The sequence below is a fragment of the Bos mutus genome, chromosome 14 (assembly GCF_027580195.1).
Source record: "Bos mutus isolate GX-2022 chromosome 14, NWIPB_WYAK_1.1, whole genome shotgun sequence".
In the NCBI taxonomy this organism is placed as follows: domain Eukaryota; kingdom Metazoa; phylum Chordata; class Mammalia; order Artiodactyla; family Bovidae; genus Bos; species Bos mutus.
In genome coordinates, this window is record NC_091630.1 from 11,987,217 (window position 1) to 12,006,566 (window position 19,350).

The 19,350-nt window shown below is 47.5% G+C and overlaps 1 protein-coding gene across 6 annotated transcripts; it reads right to left on the reverse strand.

The window, feature by feature from the left end:
* Nucleotides 1-3,734: 3,734 nt before the first annotated feature.
* Nucleotides 3,735-17,625, reverse strand: GEM (GTP binding protein overexpressed in skeletal muscle). Of its 6 annotated transcripts, none has more exons than XM_070382970.1 (5): nucleotides 17,436-17,460; nucleotides 15,730-16,069; nucleotides 8,041-8,117; nucleotides 6,759-6,963; nucleotides 3,736-5,293 (listed from the first exon to the last, which is right to left on the reverse strand). In XM_070382970.1, exons 2-5 carry the CDS (start codon nucleotides 16,058-16,060, stop codon nucleotides 5,016-5,018), a joined length of 891 nt encoding a protein of 296 aa, XP_070239071.1. In that variant the 5' UTR covers nucleotides 16,061-16,069; nucleotides 17,436-17,460; the 3' UTR covers nucleotides 3,736-5,015. The 6 variants fall into 6 exon arrangements, with proteins under 6 accessions (XP_070239074.1, XP_070239073.1, XP_070239071.1 ...); XM_005895531.2 differs by lacking the exon at nucleotides 17,436-17,460 and adding an exon at nucleotides 16,292-16,476; XM_070382969.1 differs by lacking the exon at nucleotides 17,436-17,460 and adding an exon at nucleotides 17,480-17,625 and having other exon boundaries at nucleotides 3,737-5,293.
* Between the last annotated feature and the right edge of the window lie 1,725 nt (nucleotides 17,626-19,350).

The following is a 19,350-nucleotide window of genomic DNA, read 5'->3' on the forward strand; positions in this document are numbered from 1 at the left end:
TGACCTCTCACATTGTTTGGCAATCTTCAAGCCCCTGCGTTGTCTTCTGAACCAAGTGCAAACTTCTCAGCCTGGACATTGACACAGTCTATGACGCCCCATTCTTACCTTCCTGTTTAGTCACTTTCTACCTCTTGGACAGACAATGAATTGAGCACTTTCCATTTAATCCTCATGATAATCCTTTGAGATGGGCATTATCTTTGTTTCTCCAATGAAGAAATGGAGGCTTATAGAGGCTGTTGCTGCTGCTGCTAAGTCGCTTCAGTCGTGTCCGACTCTGTGCGACCCCATAGACGGCAGCCCACCAGGCTCCCCCATCCCTGGGATTCTCCAGGCAAGAACACTGGAGTGGGTTGCCATTTCCTTCTCCAATGCATGAAAGTGAAAAGTGAAAGTGAAGTCGCTCAGTCGTGTCCGACTCTTAGCGACCCCATGGACTGTAGCCTACCAGGCTCCTCCATCCATGGGATTTTTCAGACAAGAGTACTGGAGTGGGGTGCCATCGCCTTCTTTATAGAGGCTACACCGCCCTAAATAACCCAATGCATTTCATTTCCCTAGGGTTGCTGACGTTACCAAAAACTTGTTGGCTCAAACAACAGAATGTATTCTACTGCAGTTCTGGAGGCTAAAAATCTAAAATGATGATGTTGGCAGAGCCATTCTCCCTCAGAAGGCTTTAGGGAGAATCCTTCCTTCTGTCTGCAACTACTGGTCCCAGATGTTCCTCGGCATTCCTCGCCAGCCACAGCATCATGCCAATCTCTGCTTTTGTCTTCACGTGGCCTCCTTCCCTACGTGTCAAATCTCTCTCCCTCTCTTTTCTCTTATGAAGGTGGCACTCATTGGATTTAGAGCCCACTGTAAGTCCAGAATGATTTCAAGATCCTTAACTAAGTACACCTAAAAAAAAATTTCTTTCCAAATGAGGTCCCATTTTGAGGTGGATGTGGATTTGGGGGGGAATTCAACCCACTATAGCTAACAAGTTAGAATGTGAAACTACATTTTTCTGACTCTAAGACTCATATATTTAACCACTTCACTTTTAAGAAGTGAACCACCTTCCAGAAATCTCCTGGTCAAACTGGACTTGTCTTATTTTTTCTAAACAGATTTTTCTCTTTCCTGCCTCTCTGCTCTTACTCATGCTATTTTCTTTACATGGGCCAACCTCTCCCTTTTTCTTTCTTTTAACTAGCCTTGTCTGTGGACATCTTAAGTAGTCTTCAGGATTAAGCACAATGCCACTTCCTCCAAGAGGCATTCCATGATTGCACCAGCCAAGCCCCCCACCGCGTTACCTCACAGGTCTGCGGCCCCTTCTTACCTCACAGGTCTGCGGCCCCTTCTTATCTTCTATGTCATAGTCTAGGGTTTTTGTGTAGCTGTCCTCATTCACACCATGCCCACCTCCCACAAATATGCCATAACCATATCATAGGCTTCTTAAAGGCGAGACCGCCTTCTCCCATTGGGTTTCCTCCACCGCACCTTGCACACGTAGGCACTCCATGGATTTGGCCGAGTGAATTCATAATCGTCTCCTTCATTCCATTTACTGAGTAGTTCATGTATTGAGCAAAAAGACAGGTTGCTAAAAATCCAACTTTTCTCCAATGCTCCTACTTTCCAAAATGGAATTTTTAAAAATAGCCCAATTTCTTTTTCCACCTCAAATCCAATCATTTTAATAGCTTTCTTTCATCTAAACTTCATCTAATGGCAGCAGATCCAGCACCTTCCATGTATAACCCTCCCACAGTTTCATTTTCTTCCTATCCCTAATGCCACCTTCTTTGGCTTTTCGGGACAGTCGTGTTTACCTTTCTCGAGGACTCGGAGGACCAGGACAATGTCTTAGTCATCACTGTATCCCTGGCATCCGATGGTGCACGGACGCCCAGCAATGTCTGGAGGAGGTGAGGGTGAGTGAAGGCAAGATTCTGTGTAGGAGCAGTAGCTGTGGGAGCTACCTTGGGGCGAAAACTTTTGCAGGTCTCTCACTGTTCTCATCGCAACCATGTGAAGTGGGTGTTATACCTACATCACAGATGGGCAAACTGAGGCTGAAGGGGATAAGCAAATTCCTACTGGTCACATAGCCACAGTGATGAAACCAGTTTGAAACCCAGATCTGTTTGAACCAAACCACCTCTCAGACTGAACTGCAACCTGCAGTGTGCCTGGCTCAGCTGGGGGAGCCCTGGGGCAACGGTCCTCAACGGGCCCTGAGGCTTAGACGCCTGGGAGCCGTTGGCTGTTTATCTAAGGAGATCTGCAATAAGTGAGGAGGCAGGCTGAATTGGGAGAAAAGAGTATAAAGAACACGTGTGTGTGTGTGTGTGCGTGTCAGGCGCGTGTGTGGTATGTGTGCTGTGGGATGTGTGTGCATGTTGTGTGTGTATGCTACGTGGAGGGTGCGTGTGTGCGGTTTGTGTTACGTGTGGGGGCTGTGCAGGGGAGGTGTGCCATGCTGTGTGTGGTGTGTGGTATGTGGGGCGGGGAGAAGGGCTGGCCGATGAGGATGAAAAGAGCTGTGTGTACAGGAAACGGTTTTAGATTCTAGAAGATGCAAATACATCACAGCTGGATACCAGTCATAACCCAGATACTTCATAGCTGAACAAACTGAGGAAGTCACTTATCCCCTGGCCTTGTTTGCTGTAAAATGGCCTGTCAACCTCATGGAGCCACTGGGAGAAACTATTCAAGAAGAAATGCTATTAAAACCTTCAATGTATGTAAAGCTCTGTACCGCAGAGAGGTGAAAAGGAAAAGATTGAAGTGGTTCTTGATTTTAAGGAGTGTCCATTTCATTTTGGGGAGACTGACATATAAAACAATATTCTAAGGTAATTAGCCTCCAATTAAAATTTAAAAAAAAAACTAATTGATGCAAAATGGAAGATGTGTGTCAATGAAAACTGCCATCTCTCAAGCTCTTTACAGTGTGGCAAACTGAACAACATCCATCTCACAACCTTATAAGGCAGGTATATTTAGCAGCCCCGTTTTGCAGATGAGAAACTGATAGTTAAGAAGCTTTAATCTCTACTCCAGATGCACATGTTAAATGGCACAGCCGGAATTCCGCAGAGGCCTGTGTAACCTGAATCTTTACTCTCATCACTTCCCTGTACTGTTTCCTTACACAATTCAAAGAGACAAAGTTCTGAGATGGGAACTTCTGCTCCCAACTTAGAAAAGGGAGAAGAAAGGGCAACAGAACAGAAAAGAAACCCCTTGTAAAACTGTGTCACTCGAGGCAATATGCAAGGTCCCACGATTGTCACTGTGTGTGTCTGACCACAAATTCAGAAAGAGAGGGAGTTGAGAGTGAAAGAGGGGGCACATGGGGGCCAGGGGTGTGAACAGGGAGCCCCACTCCTGCAGCAGAAGGGCTACACAGCACCACTGGAAAGCAGCCATGTATTAATGTCCAGCTGTAATAAAGTCAGCAAGGAAAATTTGGTTAAAGCCTTGCCTGGCTAGATCTCAGGCTGAAAATCACCAGCTTCCTTTTTTTCCTCCCTAATCCTTTATAATTTCCTCTAATGCTTTACTCAAGCTTAGGACCATGAGCCTTTGGGGAGCAAAGCGAGGCCCATCTGTTGAGTTAGGAATTTTCCAGACCAAAGTAAAGATCAATCTCACTTTTATTGTAACTTAGCATTTACGTGACTCCAAATACTTCCTAACTGTATCAGCTGAAAATCACCTTGCATTATTGTGAATCACGTCCCAAAGGACAGGGGTCAGGAATACTCTTTAAAACAGATAATGACTGGGCTACTGCCAATGAAAAGAAGAAATAAAATGATAGGTAGGTTTCTTTATAGTTTGCTTGCTCTGGAAGCTATACCAAAATGATCACAACCATCTTTCCTGGAGAGGAAAAATATTTAGGAATGCCTTTTTTTTTCCAAAGATTTTATTTATTTTATTATAAGACATATAGGTAAAAACTTGAATATTCTGAAAAAGATAGAAAATGGTAATAAAACGGGTGTTTTTCTTAATAAGAAACAGGTTCATAAATATGCTTTATCAAATGTTACAATGGTTGTTATTTTGCAAAATAATAATAAATAGAGCAGAGCTGCGGCATACAAGGGTCAACCCAAAATGCTGGAAGTATTTATGTTTTGTGTTTTACAAAAATTCAGAGCTTCGATTATATTTTAAAATCTGGCATTTTGCACTCTACGTTCTTAGTAATTTAGATGTTAAAAATATTTTTATGATGGCCCCATGATTTTAAAAACAATGCAACAGAAAATGTGGTTTGGCTAAATAGAATCTGATTAAAATAATTTTCCTCTAAATAAAAAAATATAAGACACAATAGTAAATACACAGTTTTTGAACCCATAAGTGGTACATGTATCAATTCCAAATTCTACAGATTTCTGGATCATCAACTATGGGCATTGAACAAAAATAGTTTGCTAAGCTTTCGTTTCCAGCAAGTCCATCATCTCTCACAGCTTCACGGAGCAATGACAGTGATGACCATGATGAACCCAGTTATGCAGTTCTAGCTCCACAAATATAAGCTACAAAGACAGAAGTTCTCTTTCCTTTGCAAAACTCTTTTGACAGCTTTCCTATATTTGCCTATGACCGACTGATTGGCCTCAAATTCACATATCAGAACACCAGGCAAAATTTTAACTAGGAAAAGTTCTTATCCAGGCATTCTTCGGTAGGCTTCGATTCTCTATCAACCAAAGGAGAGAAGAAACACATGTGAACCCCGACCACGCCCTCTAATGAGTCTTGGGTGTTCAAACAGCAAAGGTCAGGCTCTTCCTGTAAATGAATACTGACTCCTCACGAAGCTCTTTCATTTTCCATGCGTACATTGCCCAGCAGGCTAGCACATTAGTTCCCAGCTACAATAGGGGAAGCCACATCTAACGATACTTAAGAATCCAATCTAATATAGATTATGGGTCCCAGTGGCCTTCAGTGATGTCCTCTGCGGGACAGCGGGTGGCTCTGGGTGCCTAGAGCACCGAGAGGTCGTGGCAGGACTTGGACTTGAGCTTGAAGGCCATGTTCTTGTTGTTTTTGGCCACGATCTTGCCCCAGAAGCGCCTGGCTTTCCTGGGGATGCTCTCCCGCCGCTTCTGGTAGGCCAGCCGCCGCTCGTTCTTCTCCTTGCTGTCCCGCCGGAGGCGGACCTGCCGCACGATGCCTTCAAACAGCTCCTTGACGTTGTGCTGGACGGCTGCAGAGGTCTCGATGAACTTGCAGTCGAACACCACAGCACACGCTCTCCCTTCTGATGGGGAAAGCAAGAGGGCGAGAGGAGAGTCAGGGGAGCTGCAGATTTGACCCGACACGCACACAGCCAAGCTGGATGCGGCGACACGCACACAGCCAAGCTGGATGCGGCCTAACTTTAAACGGTGCCCCAGGGAACTCGAAGTCAGCAATCCACATGATGGATACCGGAGGCCACGGGGACACGTGGCCTCCCTTAAACAGAAGCAAAGAGCCTCACAGGAAAATTCCTGGAAGCAGCAAAGACGGGCTTTAGATCGGGCCCATCAAATTCACCAGTGTCATAGTATTAATTATAATAGTCCCAGCCATTGTCTTAATTGACTCCCCTCGGGAAATGGGCTAAATACTTGACAAATATTTTTTTAATGTTCACAACAGTCTTTAAAAGTACACTATCCCTTTCAGGTAGCTGATGAAACAGGAAGGGAGGGGCATTCACACAGCCTGTAAGTAGCAGCTGTGAATCCAGGTCTGCTTCACTCTCAAGTTCATGTTCTTTACTCTTTCTCCTGATTCAGTTCCTGAATTGAAAATTAAGAATCCTACTAGTTTATTTCCTCTCTTAAAAAAACTTTTTTTAAGTTTTGATGAGATATTTTGAAAAAATTTTGAAGATTTCACATATGTACAGTACAATTACAGCAACCCTACAAACAAGTTTTTCTGAAACAGTCTCAATTTCGAATGTTCTCCTGTGTTCAATGACCAGGTGTCCACGTTTTTGTTTGGGGGGAACTAACTACTATAGACAGCCATTTCCCAAGAGTAAGGCATTCCCAAGCTGGTTGGGTCTTTTCAGTCTTTTACAGGGTTCTTTACTCCTGGGTTGAGGCTGGAAATGCAGCATTTTATTTTTTTTTTTTTTACCATTGTACAAATCTGTATTAGGACAATAAAATTTTAAGGTCCCCAAAGGCACTTGGGTGCCAGCTCAACAAATAGAAAGTATCCTTGAATTATGACAAGGGTACGTGACACCAGCAGACTGATGCCTTGACTGGAATTCAGGAAACAAAGAGTGAGGGCTGGAAGGATGCTTCTAGGAACCAGAGGCAGCCAGAGTAGAATTCTCAATCTCGGTGAGACTCTTTCTCACAATGCCCCTTAATCAAAGTGCCCATCCTTCCTGTCTAAAGATGTTACTTTCACTTCCCAGAAGGCTTGAGATCTCCCTGGAGAATAGAAGGGACGAGGCCAAAAGGCTGGGGATGGCCAGTTTTCCCTGAGCCAAACCTCTTCCCTAAAGGAATCCCAGAGAAAGCCTTGGGGATGGAGAGACTGGAATCCCGCACGTAGAGCAGATGATCTGCTGGGAACGTGGACCTCTTCGAGAGGATTCTCAAAACTCCACGTGGCATTCTAGTAAGTCCCCGGTTTCAGCTTCAGGAAAGAGCAACCATCAGAAGCAAAAGGCAAGGGACTCAGAGACGTTTCTACAGTACTGGCACCGCTCCTCTTACCTGATACGGACACTTCCCGGCACCGCACCAGGTCACTTTTGTTGCCAACCAGGATTATCGGGATGTCCTCGGTCTGCCGGGCCCTGCGAAGCTGAATCCGCAGCTCGGATGCCTTCTCAAAGCTGGCTCGGTCCGTGATGGAGTAGACGATCAGGTAGGCATCCCCCACCTGCATGCAGTGGTCCTGTAGCCACTCACTCTCCCCCTGATAAAGGACAAGGTCTTCCATGAGCTCAGAGCTGCCTGGTTGAATGAGGTGTCCGTTTGAAAGAGGGAACGTGTGTATCCCAGCGTCCCTCTGCTGATTCGGGAGAGGAAGAAAATTCATTCCAACTCCCCCCAGAGGCATCTGTCTTCCATGATGTCTGTGACTGTAAAGACTGCTAGCTCAGACGGGACGGACGCCAAAAACTTTGACTTTCTGATTCCTCCTACAGCTTGAGTTGATAAATTATACAATGGGTCTGCCAAACAATATTTCCAATTTTATTTCAACCACCTAAAAGGAGCCTTTCCTGGCTTCCATAAAATTCTTTTTGCCTCTCCTGCTGCTACTGCTACTGCTGCTAAGTCGCTTCAGTCGTGTCCGACTCTGTGCGACCCCATAGACGGCAGCCCACCAGGCTCCCCCGTCCCTGGCATTCTCCAGGCAAGAACACTGGAGTGGGTTGCCATTTCCTTCTCCAATGCATGAAAGAGAAAAGTGAAAGTGAAGTCTCGCAGTCCTGTACGACTCTTCGCGACCCCATGGACCCCTACCAGGCTCCTCCGTCCATGGGATTTTCCAGGCAAGAGTACTGGAGTGGGGTGCCATTGCCTTCTCCGTTGCCTTTCCTAAGTGATGAAATTAAGAATCCTTTCATTAGCATAGGAGGAGTCTCAATAAACAGAAGGTCGGTCTAGCATACAAGCTCAGAAACCCCAAACCTTTCACCAAAAAAAGCAAAATGTGAAAACTATTGAGAATGTCAACTTCATATAATAAGGTTTTATGCAGTTTAAAATTATCACCCATACTTACTGGGACTTTCCCTAAAACAAATACACTTTGTATTTCTGAATAGACCTAAGGGCAGATCACTGCCACTTGCTTGTTATTCAGAGCTCATTTATGAACAACGTGTTCCTTACAACAGTTTCGGTCTTCAGAAGTAAATGCTTTTTAATCAAGAAAATGAGTCCACCTTATCTGGAACATCAAGAAGGACAATGTCACCCTTGCACCAAACAGCCTGTTGGAAGGCAGGCCCCAGAGGAGTTTACAGTCACGGGCCCTGCATACCTTGTTCTCCCACATGTCCAGGAGGATAATTGTTGCAATTTCCCCATCAACCATCAGTGTTCGTTCATATGTATCTTCTGGAAAAGAAAGAACAGTGATGTTGGAGTCAAACAGATAGGCAACACTTTTCTCTAAGAGGGTGATGCAGCAAATTATGCCAGAAAATAAACTTACTAACTATGCAATTAATTATGCAAGTAGACAGAGTAAACTGTGTAAATATTCACAAAGATAAACTCTTTTTTAACCACCTTCAACAACATTCCGCACATATTCCTCCAGTATTTACTAAGCAGATCTCCTGCTTCTTCCGAATATGTGTCACTAAACACTTGAAAGGCATCCATTCATTTTCATCATTCCTATACATTTTATACAGGAAAACCCTTTAGGAGAATAAACTCACTTGAGTACTTTTGACTCCGATTCCATGGATGCTGCCTGAGAAACACTGACTGCCCAGTAGAACTGCAAACGTAGCTCACAGCCCTCACAGGGCTGATGACTGAACATTCACTGGCAATTTCAGGAGCTTTCAGCTCACAGAGCTCTTTTGAAATATGCAAGAAAAAAATCTTGAGACTACCCTTGTTTTGATTACATTTTCTGCATTTAAAAAATATAGGTCCCTGGAATAAACGGGATCGCTTTTCCATCTTAAGTAGAACAGAGGCACAGCCTCCAGCTCTACTTAGTAATGGAAACTTCCCTCCTGGCACTTGAGCCCAGATTGAGTGTAGGTGAAGGGTGAATGCAGTCCAAAGGGCAGAGCAGCTCCAGGCCAGAAAAATCAGTGTGTGTGTAGGGGGGAGGGGAGTAACTGAGTTCAGTGGGATTTTTGCAAGAGAAATTCCCATCAGTTCCACACAACTAAGCCCATACTCCCTCTATTTGTACAATGCGGTTTCCTGTTTTGAATTTTAACATTAGAAAATTATTATCTTCGTAATGATTTTTTGTCTTTTTGTTTTTTGGTCATTTTTCGTTGGCTGTTCTTTTTGCTAGGAACTAGGACAATCAGAAGAAGAGAGCACCAGAGGATGAGATGGCATCACCAATGCAATGGACATGAACTTGGGCAAACTTCGGGAGATGGCGAGGGACAGGCAGGTCTGGCTACAGTCCATGGGGTCGCAAAGAGTCGGACACAGCTGGGCGACTGAATGACAACAGTTCTCTCCAATATTCGAAGGCTTGTTCCCTCACCTCCTTCTGAGTGATGTGTTTCCTGACCACCTTCTTAAAATTCCGTCATCCTCCTCCCAATATTCCTTACTCCCTTCCCTGTTTTTTCTTCACTGTGCTGATTGCTATCTAACAAGAATGCATTTAATGTACTCATTTTATTATTTTCGGTCCCTCTCACCTTCCAGAATGTTAACGCAGATTTACCTCTGTGCTGTTCACTGCCCTCTCCCCCAGCACCCAGGACACTTCCTGGGTAGATGGCGGGTGCTTAGTAAATACTTATCAAATGAATGAATGGATGATAAATATAGCACTGCAGCTGTGAGCACAAGCAAACCTGAACTCAAATCTGGGTGCCCGCCCTTATTAACTATTTGGCTCTGAACTGCTTTCTTAATTTCTCTGGGCCTCAGTCTCTTCATCTGTGAAATGGAACTGATTATAGTATCCATACCTTAGGGCTATCTGACAATTACATTTATCAAGCCTGGGCACACAGTAGACATGCAGTAAATGTTAGCTGTTATCATCACTTCTTCAGATCATGGAAGTTGGTTCTTGCCATACTTGCTGTTTCCTATTACAGGTAATCCTAGCTGAAGAGCCCTGCATTGTAGGAACCAGGATATTTCCTGCTTTATAACAGTGAGGTACTTAGAAGAAGCAGTGCTCCTGGTTTACATAACTGAAAAAGACACATTATCCCAATGTTCATGTGCAAATTGTAAAAGTACTATTTACAACAGTCAGGACATGAAAGCAGCCTAGATGTCCATCAGCAGAAGAATGGATAAAGATGTGGTGCATATATACAATGGAATATTACCCAGCCATAAAAAGGAATGGAATTGGGTCATTTGTAGTGATGTGGATGAACCTAGAGTCTGTTGCACAGAATAAAGTAAGTCAGAGGGAGAAAAACAAACACTGTACATCAATACATATATATGGAATCTAGAAAAATGGTACTGACGAACCTATTTACAGGGCAGGAATAGAGACGCAGACGTAGAGAACGGACTTGCAGACGCAGTGGGGAAGAAGGGCATGGGACAAACCGAGAGAGTAGCATTGACGTGTATATAGCTAGTGGGAAGCCACTGAATACAGCGCAGGGAACCAGCCCAGCGCTCTGCGACGATCCACGGGGGCGGAATGCAGGGGGCAGAGGCTTAAGAGGGAACCCGCTGTATACAGCACAGGGAACCAGCCCAGCGCTCTGCGACGATCCACGGGGGCGGAATGCAGGGGGCAGAGGCTTAAGAGGGAACCCGCTGTGTACAGCACAGGGAACCAGCCCAGCGCTCTGCGACGATCCACAGGGGTGGAATGCAGGGTGCAGAGGCTCAAGAGCAAGGAGATACAGGTGTGCTTGTAACCGACTCACACTCTTATACAGCAGAAATTCACAACACTGTAAAGCAACTACGCTCCAATGTAAAACAGAAAAGCCATGCTCCTGGTCTAATGTTTCTTCATCTAGGGACTAGAATCAGGAGAGAGAAAGGAAGGAAACGTGGACAGAGGAGAATAAAAATGAACCAGGAACAACTTTGAATTTCTCAGTGTCCCCACCTTTTCTGGAGTCACTCTTCTAAACGATGGTAACTGTTTCCCACTGGGGATTTTTAAGTCTATTTATTCCCACCGTGTTTGCTACCCTCAGGATGCATCAGGAATGGATCGGAGTGAACAGCATAACTTGGCTTAGTGGAGAGTAGAGTCTCATGACTTCAACAGGCAAATGTATACAACCAAGTGCAAACCATCAGAGTTTGGGCAGCACAGATCGGGCTGGGGGTAGTGGTGGGGGCGTGGCTGCCTGCCCGTGACCACCTCAGAGTTTTTATCTTTTCTCTGAAAGCCTTCCTTGCACTCAGAAAACTCAAAAAAAAACACCCCACTTTCTCTGCTCATCACTCACTACCCAAAAGTGGGCAGGCACAAGAGATCTGCTTGAATCTCTAGTAGTTCAGACAGAAGCATACTGTATTCCAGTAGCTAAGGGAAAAAGCAAACTCAAACTTTCTCTCAGTTTAAGAATTATCAGAAGAAGTCTAGAGGAATAAGTGGACTGAAGAGTCCAGTTGCAAATTAAGGACAAACTGCTTTGCTGTCCCGGAAGGTTCCTGACAGGATCGTTTTGACTTACCCCTGCCTGAAAGTCACTGTGTTGGAAACCCAGGAGCCTAAAACAATACATCTCGGCCCTGCTGTGGCCATGTGCCCTGCACCTGGGTTTATGTAGCGCCTCTGGCTACGTGCCCCAAGGATTCCTCAAACACACAGAGCGTCCGCGTGACAGCCTTCTGCTACCAGGAGAGAACCTGCTTGTAACCAAAGCTTGCGTTTCTCTTCCTCTCTTAGGCACTTACCTTTCAGCCTTTTTAAGTGCTAATCAGGTAAGAAGAGCTGACATAAAAGAATATGAAATTCTAGACGAGTCCTTTGAAATATGCGCTGGGTGAAGCTGTGTGGAGAAAGGGTTGAGGCCTCTTGCTAGAAGGCTTCTCAGATCCCTGGTCTGGAGAAGGCCTCCTTTTTCTGGTGCTCCCCCATGAAGGCTGGGGTGCGGGGGGTGGACTCACCCCCTGTAGAACAGGAGAGACCCTCCTGAGGGGTGGGGGAGAGTTTCTAACTGGGCAACTGTGGTCGGTCTCCATTTTCCCTGAACTGCTGCCTCTTGATTTGTCTGTACTGCATTTGACCCCCCACCCTCTTTGCTCGGAGGACCACCCTGCTCAAGACTGGCTCCAGGGCTGTGTGTGAGCCTGAACAGGAGTTCTCTCACCTGCCGGAACTGGTCCTGGCAGCCTCTGGAAAGTTCTGAGGCTCCAGCATCCCTCTCCCCCCAGAACTCTCAACTGCTTTCAGCTTTCAGAGTCCAGAGGGTCCCACTTGGAAAGGAACAAGCAGCACTGAGGAGCACTGGCCTCCCCTCTAGTGGCTCCCGTCTCCTCTGCCCGCCTCACAGGGCCCCAGGCAAGAGGCACCAGAGTGGACGAAGGGCTTCAAGCAGTGAAAGGGCCGGCGCGGAAGAGAAGCCCACGGGAAGGAAACAGCAGACGCAGAATCAGCCCCAGCTAATGTTCACTTGGTACTCACTCTGTGCCCGGCACTGTGCTATCTCCCCTTATCCTCTTAATAACCTTTGATGTCAGTAGTGTCCCTATTTTACTAATGAGGAAGCATGAGAAGGGTAAGTATCTTGTCCAGGAGCACCCAGCATCAAAGTGAAAAGAAAGTGAAAGTGAAAGTGGCTCAGTCGTGTCTGACTCTTTGTGACCCCATGGACTGCATAGTCCATGGAATTCTCCAGGCCAGAATACTGGAGTGGGTAGCCATTCCCTTCCCCAGGGGCTCTTCCCAACCCAGGGATCAAACCCAGGTCTCCCCCATTGCAGGCAGATTCTTCACCAACTGAGCCACAACGGAAGCCCAAGAACACTGGAGTGGGTAGCCTATCCCTTCTCCAGGGGATCTTGCCCACCCAGGAATCAAACCAGGATCTCCTGCATTGCAGGCGGATTCTTTACCAACTGAGCTATGAAGGAAGCCCAGCATCAAAACTGGGGTCCAAACCCACATACGAGGTTTCAAGTCCAGTGGTCTCTGCTGTACATCTGTGCATACGTGCAATGTCTTCCCACCTCCCTCAGGGCTTCTAAATCCTAGTGGTCCTTAGGGTCCAGCTCAGAGACCAACACTTGCATGAAACTTTTCCTGATTTCACAGCCAGAAGTGGTATTTATTTTCTCCTCTGAATTCCCCCAGTACTGCCCTTGTACCTCTTTGAAGATACTAACCGCGTCCTATCTTGATTTATAAGTGGGTGTATATCTGCTCTCGACTACAAATACTGTCAGTATCCTTAAGGAAGAAACCCCACGACTCTTAGTATGTCCTCACTGAGTCGCATCAAGCTTCATGGTATACGTTCAGTAACTGATGAATGGACAGATGAGTGAATGAATGAATGGCATTAAATATGCACAGAGAGTCATAAGATTAGTGCAATATAATCTTAACAACATTCATCTTTATTTGGAGAAATAATGATGAGAGTATCGTGTACTTTTTATCTTATGGTTAATGCTGAAAAAAAGAACAATGCAGTGAAGTGCCATGGAAAACCCTCTCCTCGGGAAAGATAAAGCCAACCACCGATTCCAACAGCCCCCCACAGGTAAGAGCTGTAATCCTAGACAGTATGAGTTACTCAAATAGGTCAGATTAGGTAGGATGAGTCACCCAAGAAGCTTCCTGTTGTCAAAGATTCTCTGTCTGAGGAGATCACGAAAGGATTCCCCCTACCAATAGTCCCCTCTCCCCATTAAACAAAGAAGCCTCCCAAATACAGAAGCCTGCCTTCCCAAGGTTCAGGGATGGGTCAGTCTTCTTCATACCCTATGCTCACAGGAATACCACCTTCTGGACAGGTACCACTGTGCTCTAATGGACAAACATTTTTGAGAGTCTGCTATATACTAATTATTTCAATCCCTCCCTCTTAAAGAAATGAACAAAAATTCTTAGTTGGTCTCTTTTTCATATCAATCCCCAAAGTACTTTACTGTGACTTCTTTATTAATTTTTATGCTGCTCTAAATTACAGCCCCCAGCCTTCAAATCCTTCCTAAGAGGGTATTATGGTGTACCTCATCCATCACTGAGTACCCCAGAGCATGGCATGGAGCCAGGCATGTGGGAGGTACCCTGCCCAAAGTGCTATAGTATGTAACAGCATTCGGATGCTAAATCCAGTGGCGGCCGAGTACAGTGAAAGAACACAGGAATTTAGATTCAATCACAACTAGTTTTGAATCCTGGGCAAACCAGGGACTAGCTTTTTCACCCTGGGAAAGTCACTTGACTTCACAAGCTTCCACTTCTTCACCTGTAAAATAGGGACTTTAGAACCAAATGGGCTTAATTTTTATAAGTACTATTAAAATACCTGTGGGAAGTACTTAGCACTATGTGCCTGGCGCATAGCAGGTTCCCTATCAATGGTGGAAGGTGAACACCACCAAACTAATTTCGAAAATCCCGGGTTCTAATCCAAGATGCTCCAGAGGGTGATTCCAGGTAAGTCCCTAAGACTCAGTGTACAGACATGATGTGAGGACCAAAATAAAGTCACAAATATAAGGCACCCAATGAAGCATCTGTCCCACTGCAAATGCACATTCTAGATGAGAGCCTCCTGCCTGTCTCCTATAGGGACACGCACCCGTGGGTCTTTACTAAAAAAAGAGATACTGAGCCTCTTTCTCCCTTGAACTAGGGTTTAGCTGTCATCCCTGAGACGTCAGGAGTGAGGAGAAAAATCAATGTTCTATCAATGAGTCATCATTTAAAGCCAGTTCCGGAGCTGCCTCATGAAGCAGTGAACTCCCAGACAAAGGAAGAATAGATGTTTAGTAGAAACGGGCTGACAGCAGTAAGGAAGGAGTAGGATTTCTGTGCATCAAGCAGAGGGCAGAACCGTGTCATCACTAAGGCATCTTCCTACTCCTGAAACCTGTGATTCAGCGGTGAGTTGCAACTGAGCGTTCAGACAGACCATGCCACTGGGACAAGCATGCTTCCTTCATTTCCACAAATGCAAACAGGGACATACAGTGACCCTGGCATCGTCTAAGACCCTGTGGCTGAAAGACACTGAATTTAAACCATCGATTACAGGAGCCTCATCTTACTTCCCAGAATACAGTGCTATGCTTTACTTGAGGAATATGTGATTTTTTTGAGACTGTATCACCTCAGATCAGTTTTGGAAACCAAGGCCTAAATAATAAATACCTTAAATGAGATTATCCATGGAAAATTGAAAAACCATAAGTATACTTACAAACGTTAAGTATCATCATTGTTATCCTTCAATATCTTTTTTAAATATTGTGCTATTGAAAATAGAGATTTTAAACAATTTTATACCCTCTAAAGCCTCTAATGGCAACCCACTCCAGTGTTCTTGCCTGGAGAATCCCAGGGACAGGGGAGCCTGGTGGGCTGCCGTCTATGGGGTTGCACAGAGTCAGACACGACTGAAGCGACTTAGCAGCAGCAAAGCCTCTAATACTGCAATAAACAAACTAATGAATTCATCCTAACAGTTTTCTAATTGGCTTGGTTTTAAGTATCACCATGGAAAAAGGCTGTGTCTACACTGAGTGCTTGAAAGGTCCAGGTCAGACCTGGCAAAAGCCAGAGGTGGGATCCTGACCCTCCGGCTCCACCCTCTGAAAACCGTCTCCCCGGTCCCTTTAGAGCTGGAATGTAAGAAATTCCCTCTCTGGCCCAGCTTCTATTTACAAGCATTTTCACTTTCTTGTCCCAGAGGCCTATGCCAGCGCTTCTGTGGGGACTGGGCTCCCCAGGCAGAGCCAAGAAGGCATAATTGCAGTTCCCAACTCTGCAGACAAATGACCCACCCACTTGCTCTTCCTCCTGAACCGCTGCTGACCCCGTAAAGCCCCCCGGAGCCGGGCCACCTACCTCCAAGCACTTCGCAGTCGCTGTCCATGCTGTCATGGACACCCGCAAAGATGTTGGCCAGAGTGGACTTGCCCACCCCCTGCTCCCCGATGAGAACCACCCGATAGTAGGTGTTTCCGGACTCAGAGGAGATGACTGAGTCCGTAGAGTCGGAGGACCAGCTCCGGCGGCAGGGGTCCTCGGGGGCGGCAGGGGGACGGCTGCGCTGGCCGTACTGCTGGGGCTCCTTCTGGACCATGAGATGCCTGCCGTCGGCGGGGATGCTCCAGCGCTGCTGCTGCGGCTGCATGCCCGCCGTGCCCTGGCGCATGGTGACATGGTTCAGAGTCATCGTCAGGTCCTGGAAGGCAAAGCAGCCAAGATGGTAGCATCAGGAAGCATGAGTTCAGGGAGCTCGAACACAGTCATCGGTGATATTTTAGTACGTGAGGTTACCAAGTAACCCTCACACAAGGAGCACCAGTGAAGCAGTCCCCAAATCCAGCAGGCTTTCAACTGAACACACACACACACACACAGCAGCTCCTCGGGCAGACTGTTATTTGCAAAGAGGAAAAGGTACCGTTAGTATCGTCCACTGCCCTGGGGCTTCCTCCATCCTTAAGGAAGCCTGGGGATTCCCCACTCAGAGCCGGCACAGAGGCAGCCAGAAGGCACCAAGAGCCTCCAGAGAAGGCTTGAAAAGCAACAAGTTAATGCAGCTGGGGACCAGCTGGCCAGGTTACCGCTCTTGTCTAAACATGGCACTTAAGTAGCACCAGCACCCAGCAGGCTTTTATGCCTCAGTGGGGAACACGTGACAATGACATCATTCCCCCCGGCTGGACTGGACCAGGGCTGATTGGAACTTCCATGTTTAGTAAAGTTGCCCTGATGCTCCCCAGCTGCCTGAATATGCTCTTATTCGAGGGGGAGAAGAATTTCTGCTTGAGGTGTATGCCTCACTTCTGCCTGCCTGCCCAAGGATATCACATTTAGCCTTGTCCTTCTGGCAGGGAGAGGACCTGCTCAGGTTCAGAGCTGTCAAACTTGCAGAGACAGTGCTTCACTCTTATTAAACTCTGTCCACTCCAAGAGTTCCTCTCCTTCAACTCGGATTTCCACCTTCCTGAAGCCAATCAGGTCCAAGACTCCCTCGAGAAAGACACTCAACAACTTGGCTACAACTTGGCCTTTCTCAAGACTCTCTCCCCTTGCCCGGAGGTCTGGACTCCCAGGCTCTCAGACAGAAAGCAGAAGCAATCTCATTTTCAGCAGCAAGATGCACTTGTGAGCGCGAGACCCTCCCCTTCCCGCACCCACTCCCCAAAACCCCAACAGGTCCATGACCCTAGCCGTGACCCTCATCTCGATGACCCTGATGACCGATCGGTTTGTAGGGTTTGTTTGTTTGTTTGTTTTTAATCTTACAAGCAGCGCCTCCGGTAGGCCGACTCTTCAAACAACCAGAACCTGAAGTATCCCTGAAGGCTGTCCTCCGATCACAGTCTGGAGGAGATGACCCTCCAACTGAACTGCACTAAAGCAACCCGTCACTGCCGAACGGCATCCTTCGCCCCTTAAACTCTGCAACACCCCTCCCTCCCGACCCCCTGATCAAAAGACCACCGCGCCGGATAGCAGGTCCCGAAGGCTCTTTTCCCCACTTGGAAAGTTCTCCGCGGGCTGGGGACGCCCACCCCTTCCCCCAGTCCTGCCCCCCGCACCTCTCCGGAGGCCCCCGCTCCCAGCCGCGGGCCGCGCGCCTTACCCGGGGGGCGGCCGAGGGCTGGCGCGCACCGCGATGCGGGCGGCCGATCGCGGGGTGACTGCGCCGGGTGCGCCCGCGCCCGCGCCCCGCGGTTTATACGCTCGCGGCCCGGGCTCTGCCGTGACGTCAGCGCCCCCGCCCGGAGTTTGGGGGGCGGGCGGCTCTGCAGCAAGCCCCGAGGGGCAGCCCCATCGCCAAATCGGTGACTCGCCGTCATGTGACCCCCGCCTCTCTCCCCTTTTAAAAAAAAATAACGACAGTTGAATCCCGGGATCCTTTATTCTGGTTTGTTCTTTTGACCAGGCGAACGCTGGAAGGGGGCAGATAATACACGAAGTGCCCCTTAATCGCACTTTTCAGCAAAACAGTTTGCGAGCTGTCCGGATGAAGGATGGAGGAAGAGGCAGGTTGGGATTGGAAACCCAGTTTCGCCAAAAGACAAACACACACACACACAAAACACAGGGGGTTACAGCCACATTGAAGTGTTCAGGGCTTGTGTCAGCCGCATCTTTTGCAAGGGAAACCCAGTTTCGCCAAAACCAAAAACCAGGGATCGGCGAGGCTCCCGTGGAGATTTAGGCTGGGGCTACAGCCCCATGGAAGTGTTCGGGGCTTGCGTTAGACGCATCTTCTGCAAGGAAAACGGCCTCTGCCTGCTCCTGTCGCCTTCCCGGTGAAAGAGGGAAGGAGAGGAGACCCACACTGCTTCGTCTCCCTTCTTTGACCGGGACCCAGAGAGAAGGGGCCAGAGGAAGGTGGGGCAAGGGGGCAAGACCTTGAAAAGGTCTTGAAAAAACAGCTTAAGTAGGAATCCAAGCAGACTGTGCTCAATGTGGCTAGCCCTCCTGCCCTGGACCAGGACATTGAGGCTCCTGGATCAGGGAATGTAATCAGCATCCCGACTAGCAGCATCTCCTGTACCAGGCTCCCTGGCATGGCCGGTCCTGGCTGTGGAGCCAGGGCCTCTGGCCATGCGAGGAGCCTTAGCCTGGGTTCCAGTCCCGAGAATGATGCCTGTGAATAAAGGGCACAAGATAACAGAAACAGCCACTTCTTCTATCATTTACTGAGTACCTCTGAGTCCCTATATTTAGTAGGTACTGTTAGACCTCTGCAGTATCTCAAACTTTACTACAATTCTGCAAGGTGAAGATACTGCTGCTCCCATTATATGGAGGAGGAAAATGACCCCCAAAGTCAGAGAGCTTGCCCAAGTCACGCAGCTCATGTATGTGGCAGCATCAGAACTCGAAGCTCCACTTGCATGGCTCTTTGCACTGTGCCCCCAGCTGGAGGGATTCAGTGACCTCTTTTGCGGGCCACGGGCATTTCCCAGACACTGTGTTTGGAGGTGACACTGGCCTTTCCAACACATCCATCCACTTTTCCAGCCAGCTGCATCTCTGGATGGGCTGGTGGCTCTGGAAAACAGCCAGAGGCACCAGCATCTATTCAAGTGGCTGGACCCTGCTGTGAACAGAGTCTGTTCTCTGTTACCCTGCAGCACTTACGTGCTCTGGGGATTATCCAAGTGACCAGCTGCTGAGACATGCCAGGCCCCATGCTGGCAAAGATGGAATGGCAACCCAGAGCTCTCTTGGTCCCAGGTGCCCTGGGCCCAACCTCCTCATTTTATGTGAGGAAGCTGATACCCAAAGGGATGACTACCACTCAGGTAGTAACTGGCAGAGCTGCAACCAGAGCCTAAGAGTCATAATTTCCTGGATGGGTCCCTTCATTTCCATCGAGTTTTCCTTCTAGGCTTAGCCGGGAAGAGGATGGCTACAGACGTGGTGAAAAGAGAAGAGTAGGGGGTGAGGGAAGGACAGAGAGAGAGAGGGGAAGGGGAGGGGACCATCCAAAAGTTT